The sequence below is a fragment of the Rutilus rutilus genome (assembly GCF_951802725.1).
Source record: "Rutilus rutilus genome assembly, chromosome: 7".
In the NCBI taxonomy this organism is placed as follows: domain Eukaryota; kingdom Metazoa; phylum Chordata; class Actinopteri; order Cypriniformes; family Leuciscidae; genus Rutilus; species Rutilus rutilus.
This window is the reverse complement of record NC_140221.1, coordinates 41,443,609-41,451,398: the sequence shown is the minus strand read 5'-3', so window position 1 is coordinate 41,451,398 and position 7,790 is coordinate 41,443,609. Positions and strand designations below refer to the sequence as shown.

The following is a 7,790-nucleotide window of genomic DNA, read 5'->3' as shown; positions in this document are numbered from 1 at the left end:
ACCCAGAACACCCTAAAAAACTGCATAGAAACATAAACAAAAACACCCTGCATTGCAATGTGCTAATAATCAGGCCCTAGCAACCATCTAGGCTATGCACTAACTTTAGCAACCACCCCTTATGCAAAAATGTTGATTTGTCTTTTCTCCTTTGTGTGTGTCTGACTGCCTTTGTAAAAGGGGCAAAGTAAAAGGATGTCTGAAGATACTTACATTTGAAATATTATTTAAAGGGTCATGAGGCTTTGAGAAACCCTTTTTGCTGTGGTCATCACAAAAGGGAACCTCTCTGATTTCATATTCATTAAATATGCTGTTGGATCAGAGAATAGTTTGCTATGGGAAAGGGCGCACCTCATCTAAAAGAAACCTGAAATAATGATTCACTGATTAAAGTTGTGCTCGCCATTTAGATTAAAACAACACTTTTGTACAATAAAACAGTATGCTCTCACAATGCATTATAAGGCAGCAATAAATAACAACCAATGCATTAGGGATTCAGCCTTGAAACCAGCAGTCTGATTTTACTACAGCCATCTGACATCTTTGCAACATCTGGCAGCAGGTACAAACAAAGTTAGGCCTTCCTCCATCAGGAAGCAAAGATCCTGGTAGAACATCTACTTGTGAGGCCCTCTGCTGGTAAAAGGAGAGCTGAGGAAACATCACCTCAAGGATAAAGGGACAAACATCATTTCATAAGGAGTTCATTCCCTTCACCAAAGTGTCCCAGACATGGCCTGTCCCAGTATAAAGAGCCATACAGGTCACAACATATTATGCAGTAGATCAGAGATCTAATGAATTATGAATTAGCCTCATTCTCTGCTATGAATGTTAATGTCTTCTTCCGGTAGGGATGCTTTTCAGCCTAAAACCCCTCTGGAGACAGTGGATGTCCTGGAAGAATCAATAGCTGTAGATTTTCAAGGGCACAATAACTTATTTATCAGGTTATTATACCTAGTTGGATAGTAAAAAAAAAAAAACAGTAAAAAACAGCATGTTTAATACAATGACATTTAAAATATATTTATGAAAATATATTAGATTAAATTAGATATTAATATTAAAATTTTGGGGTTGGAAAGATGTCACATCTTCAGTGTCACATGATCCTTAAGAAATCATTCTAATATGCTGATTTGAAATGTATCTTATTATCAATGTTGAAAACAGTTGTGCTGCTTATTAAAGGTATAGTGGAGGATTTTCCCGAATTTTAGAAAAGAACCGCCCTCTCCACTTTTTGAAAAAATGCACATGCGCAACACTCTAGCTGCTCCCGAGAGGGAACGCCTATTAAACGCGTGCACGAGAGAGCATGCACGAGCCGAGTGCGTGACTTGTGCCAGGGCTAGCATCGCTAATCATAGCTTACATTAACTTTTACTAGCAGTGATTTTAAATGGATTTCTCCAAATAGCATGCCAAACTTTACCTGTCGAGTAGAAACTTCACGACTGAGGCATCAGTGGGAAGCCCAACCTGTGCTTTTAGCGCACGCCAGCGCACAGGCGTAACTATCGGTAAGCAGGGTAAGCGGTTGCTTACGGGCCCGGACCAATCAGGGGCCCGCCCGCGTTACTGGAAGATATTGATTGACAGCCGGGTCCCCCTATCACATTTTACTACTTTTAGTCTGATCGCATTTTAATTTTTTGCGAATTGATTTGAATAAATAATGACAACAACATATTTGACTGATCATTAAATAAATGTTTGAAACGAACAATGATGAATTTGGTGTAATTTGTTTCGAATTGGGACTGGGGAATCCCCGCATTGCGTGCAAAACAGTAAAAAACGTTGAACCTGAGACAGATATGGAGTCGTCAAATTTTAAACACAAAAGTGGCTTTCAAAAGCGCAAACGAAAAGAGGAATTTGATAAATGAATTAATAAATTACCAAAAATAGGAAGCTTCTTTAAAAAGATGACACAGGGGGAGATCGAGATGGAGCAAGAGAGTGAAGCGAGTAAAGCACCTGAAGCGACCGTTGGTAGTAGCAGCTCCGTGGTTAAATGCAGCTATAATGTAAGGGAGCATCTTTTTTTATGTATTTGGACCTAGGCCTATGTGTATATAGCAGTGACAGTAACAGTAACAGTAACAATGTGTTATTATGGTGCGCCATCACCAGCAGTTTTTTTTTTATTTATTTTTTTTGTGCGCGTAGCGTCATCACGTGTTGTAGTAGGGGGGCCCACCTTGATAATCCTGCTTAAGGGCCTGGTGTTGGCTCGTTACGCCACTGCGCCAGCGTGTGAAATATTCTCCCCAAAACACTCTGGTCTTGTTTCTTTTTTCAGAGGCCTTTCTCTTCTTGTCATACAATTCGTAGACACTTTTTCTCTTGCGACCCTCAGACATTTTGAAAAAACCCGGTGAGAACGGCGAGCTTCAATGAATGGCTGAAACCGTAGGCTAGCTCACCACACATATACACCTGAAAGTGCGCATGCGCAGAAAGCGAAAATTACCTAGGGACGAGCACGTACGACGGCCTTACGTAAACATATCACCAGAATGATTGACAACTAGGAGGACCAATAGTCTTGATGATCCACCCGGAAAAAGAAAATCCTCCACTATACCTTTAATGTTTTTGTAGAAACCCTGACAGGCCTACATAAATAGAAAGTTAAAAAGAACAGCATTTATTTGAAATTGAAATATTTTCTAAATATCTATACTGTCACTTTTGATCAATGTAATGCTTCCTTGCTTAAAGTATTAATCTCTTTCCAAAAATATACAGTACCTGTAAAAAGTTTGAAAACTTTAATTAACATTAAACATTATTTTTTAATGTTTTTGAAAGTAATCTCTTTTGCTTATTAAGGCTGCATTTATTTAATCTAAAATGCAGCAAAAACAGTAATATTGTGAAATATTATTACAAATTAAAAGTACTGTTTTCTATTTGAATATATTTTAAAATGTAATTTATTCCTGTGATGCAAAGCTGAATTTTCAGCATCATTACTCCAGTCTTCAGTGTCACATCATGATTCTTCAGAAATCATTCTAATATGCTGATTTTCTGCTCAAGAAACATTATTTTTACTATCAATGTTGTGCGCAGTTGCACAGCACAGTTGTGCTGCTTTTTTGTGGAAATGGTACACACAAAAAAGTTTGTAACGTTGTCACTTATGATCAATTTAATGTGTCTTTGATTAATGAAAGTATTAATTTCTCTCTCTCTTAAGGATCTCACCAGATCTAGTAGGTCATCTGGGTACTTTTCACCGATTGTTTTATGAGTACTATGAATTCGGACATAGCAGTCAGCTCACATAATGTTTTTCACCTACTATATATAGAAGTAGGCAAATTCTGATGTAGAGTATAGCTCTTAAGGAATGTACCCTCATTGACCGTAAGCCAAAGGCACACCTTCTCTACATTTGAACCCACTCACCTCTGTGTTTCAGAGGAAACTCTTATCTGAACTCTACACTAGCTCTCTTTCGCTGCCAAGATTAGCCGACGGCTAAAAGGTAGCATGTCTGTCCTAGACGAGGAAAAAGAATTCATTGTTTTCCAACTTGTGCTTCAACTGTGGTCTGTCGCTCCCAATCTGCCTTCTTTCATTTCCTTTATACTTCTTTTAATGTTGTTCTAACTGATGCCAAAATATCCATTAGGGATGGCTACACAATCTTTTCTATCCCAAAACACTACACAACAATGAAGGCCTTTGGAGTGAGGCCTGATCAAATCACACACTTTTATTTTGTATAACCTCAATGATTCATCAATTTATACAATACCTTGCTTGATTTAACAGTAATTATACAGAATTCAACATAAAGAGAGTTCATCTAAAAATGAAAATTCTGTCACCCTCATGTACCTCCAAACCTTATTACTTACTTTCTTCTGTGAAACACAAAGAAAGATGATAAGATAAGAAGATGGAACGGCTTGATGGTAAATAAATGATGACAGACTTTCATCAACTATCCCTTTAGGAACAAATATTTTGACTAGGACAAATAGACCATTCAAATATTTGTCATTTTCAGTTCTTATGAGTTTTATGTCATACAAAGACTCTGCACAGAATAGTCTCAGATCCCAAAATTTTCCTATTTTTTCAAATCGCAAAACTTGCATTACAGCATTAACTATAACTGGCACTGCTATCGTTATTGATAAACATGTTAGATAATAAAAAATGTGACAAAAAAATTTACACACAAATCAAAACAACATAAAATAAATAAAACAAAATAAATGTAAAATCAAATAAATTGATAAACAAAAAAGACAAATTTCACATTCTTAATTTTTTATTGCACATTTTTATTTGATTTATTTTTATTAATGTTTTTAAATCTATCAGTATGTAAAAGTACCAAGAGGCCACTGATTTGTTTTCCATAGAGTTTTGAAAGTCACGTAAAAGCTTCAGAACATGAATAATTCTGTCCAGATTCTTCCAAGTCATGCATAACATTACATGAGGATTTGGTGCAATGCAAGAGCAAATGCATCAGCTGCCATCCTGTGCAACCCTAACCCAAAAGATTTGCAGAGTTTTAGTATTCTTTACAGGATGACGACTCTCAAATCTCTCAAGTCTGCAGAGACCAATTGTAATGAAATAAGAACTGAAGCATTTGAGGGTGATGATCATCATGAAAAATCTTCTTATTGCAATCATAATTCTGATTCAAACAAATTCAATATTTCATAACAAGTCCGGCCTTTTTTTAAATTTAGTTTCATTCTTGAATTTTTCCAGCCTTAAGATGAAATCGAAGCTATAAGATTTCCGTCTTTCGGTAATACTGAGTTCTCGGCCGCTGTTCTTGATTACGAGCGAGAATCTTACTTTGCAGCTTTTCTTCATGATCGCCCATGCAGACGGCAACAAAGAGAAAAGCCCCTCCAACAACCAACAGAAGTCCAGCAAACCAGGCAGAAAACATGGCCTCTCCATACTCCCATCTGGGCATCACATCAGGAAGATTCTCATCCCAGAATTCCACTACCATTATGTACGCCATCAATGAAACGGGTGCGAGGGTCGTGATCCCTGACACAACGATAAACACTCCACCGAGGATAAGCAGAGCCCTCTTCATCCTCTCCCGCCCGGCACCAATCTCAACACCCTGGAGTCCAAAAAAAGCAGCCGCCACACCGAGGAATCCCGTTGCAATGGAAATGCACATGAGAACCCGTGAAGCTAAAGTGTCTAGTGGCAGGGCCAAGAAAGACTCGAAGGCTTTGCAGTGCAGTCCGACTTCCTCCGTGTAGATACACATGTGCCAGAGACCCTCATACCAGTTCTCCATCTCATTCAAATCAGAGTTCATCGTCTTCCATAGTGGCAGGAAGGTTGTAATAAACGTTGTGATTAAACCTCCGAAGGACACAAAGAGCGAAGCTCTCTGGACAAACTTAGTGGTGAACAGCACCATATTAACACTCGTCAGTTCTCTGGCTTTGTCTGTCTATCCATCTGATGCGGTCTCAGATTTTCAACTCGTCCTTTCTCGTCTAGTCTGGACTGGCTCCTCCTTTGCTTTAATAAAAACCCACCTGTTCTTGCCGGATAATCCCGCAGCCCTTCACAACGACGGGACTGTTTTTCAAACCGATGAATATCGTAACAGAGGACAATAACTGCTTTTTAAAGAGGAAATACGATATGTCCAGGTTTAAGTCTGTGCAAGAAGCCTGAATAGAGCGCAATAAGACATTATTGAAATTGAGGGGAAAAGAAAAGATTAGGTGGAGCTTCAAAGAAACTTATTTAAAAAATAAAAAAAGCCTATGCACTTACTAATTTTGGCTGATAATAACTCAGAAGCGTTTCTAAAGAGTTTTAGGATATACTGTTACTTTGCAAAGTGTCGTGTAGCAGCTGAATGAACAGCATTTTGCTTTGAGAACACTATGTACCACAGGTTTTTTGTCACCGAAGCTCCTCTGATTTTCGGAGACCAGTGGCAGGAAATCGGACACCTTGTCCTACACGCTGAGCTGAACTCATCCATACTCATCCTCACCATTTGTCCTTGAACACCCAATCTCCCCCTTTATAGGCTTAAAGATGGCAAACCTCTAACCTTAAGTGTTAACCTCTCATAGGTTATTAATGTGAAACAGACATACACTAGCATTCAAAAGTTTGAGGTCAGTAAGATTTTTTTCAATTATTATTATTATATTTTGAAAGAGATGAATAGTCTAATTAAATTAGACTTTAGTAGACTTGATTTTCACACATGAATTGGCATCTCTGAGCTTCAAAGTCTTTAGGACGTGCCGGAGGAGACTTTACAGAGTTCTTGACTCTTGCATTGTCAATAGAAGATCTTGACCAAAAATTGATGCATCTCTCAATGGAAGTAACATCACAATATGTATTTCCATCAAGAGGTGCATAAATTTACATTACACTTAAGGAGAAACCCCAGCCATATCTACTTACCATAAGATAATTGGGAGGTTTGTTTTTTTACTGGTAATGGCATAAGTTAAAGTTCTATTTTGAAAGCCTGACAAAATATGCCTCCATCTTTGCTCGTTAAAAAAAAAAAAAATCTGTCAAACTTCAAGATGGATGTTAATGAAACTTGCATAATTGCTATAAGAAAAAAGTTAATACTTTAAATTAAACTTACACTTAAATACCATTGCTAAATTTTCTTACTCTTAGAAGACTTCATTACACAGGCTTATCTTCCCATATCTGATGTAACCAGATCCACACGCTGAAACGAAGATAATTTGGCTGGTTAAAGGTCAAGGATTGATCTATGCTTTGACCATCATTGGCAAGTTTCGCTTTAGAACTGAGCCTCTATAGGGGTTTTGGTCTTAACCCTAAACCTTATGTGAAAATGCAATAATAAAACTGGTTAATGTAAAAGGGCCTCTTCAGTCGACTGTAAAATGATGCTAATGATCCGAGATATGTTCGATCACTAACAATGGCAGATAATAATAAAGTCCGGGTGGCCTGAGAGATGCCCAGATGCACTTGCAGCCCCTGGCAGCGTGTGTGCTACTCTGAAGAGAATGATCCTCTTTGTACTGCCATCCAAAACTGCTCATTTTTCTTTCATCACCCCTGTCTGAGGCTCAGCTTTTATGGTGTTCTGTTGAGAATGACAGCAAACGAGCATTTCAGTTAATAATGCTTATATTGTATTCAATATTGTTTGAGAACGTCAGCGATTTTGACTTTTTAAGTGAAGTGTTCAACTTACAGTGGTGTAAAGCATTGAGTAAATGTAATTAGTTACTGTACTTTAAGTATAATTCTGGGTACTTTGAAAGCATCAAAGATATTAGCAACTTTTCTACTTGACTGCATTGTTTGAATAGGTATATGTACTCTTTTACTCCAATGCAGGTGTGATGAGTAAAATCTCAGTTGTTTGCTGTATCTCAGCTTTAACTTACTTTGGTTTTCAGGGACTCTTTACATCTCTGTCAACTTATCATTTGAATAATTTCATCAGAGGTGCTGTATTTGACTGCAGTTTTCTGATTGGCTGAAAAAGAGCATTGGGCTTCAGGTCAGGACAGGTAGCAAAGACATTTTATATACATGGTATTCGAAAACATTCGCTCACAGAACCATTAAATGTTGTTATTAACAAATAGCATGTTAAATGTAATCTTATCCATCACATTGCACAAAGGAAAAATAAATAGATACTTACAGATTTGTCATAGCCATCCATCATCCACATTAACATTCTTTTACCGTATGCATAATATATACACAGAAAATAAAACCACAAAACAGTCTGC

At 37.6% G+C, this 7,790-nt stretch overlaps 1 protein-coding gene across 1 annotated transcript; it reads right to left on the bottom strand.

The window, feature by feature from the left end:
* Nucleotides 1-4,780: 4,780 nt before the first annotated feature.
* Nucleotides 4,781-5,443, bottom strand: cldn26 (claudin 26; the record flags this gene model as incomplete). The annotated part of the gene is made up of 1 exon (XM_084414257.1): nucleotides 4,781-5,443. The coding sequence occupies one exon, from the start codon at nucleotides 5,441-5,443 to the stop codon at nucleotides 4,781-4,783; it is 663 nt and encodes a 220-aa protein (XP_084270383.1).
* Nucleotides 5,444-7,790: the final 2,347 nt, after the last annotated feature.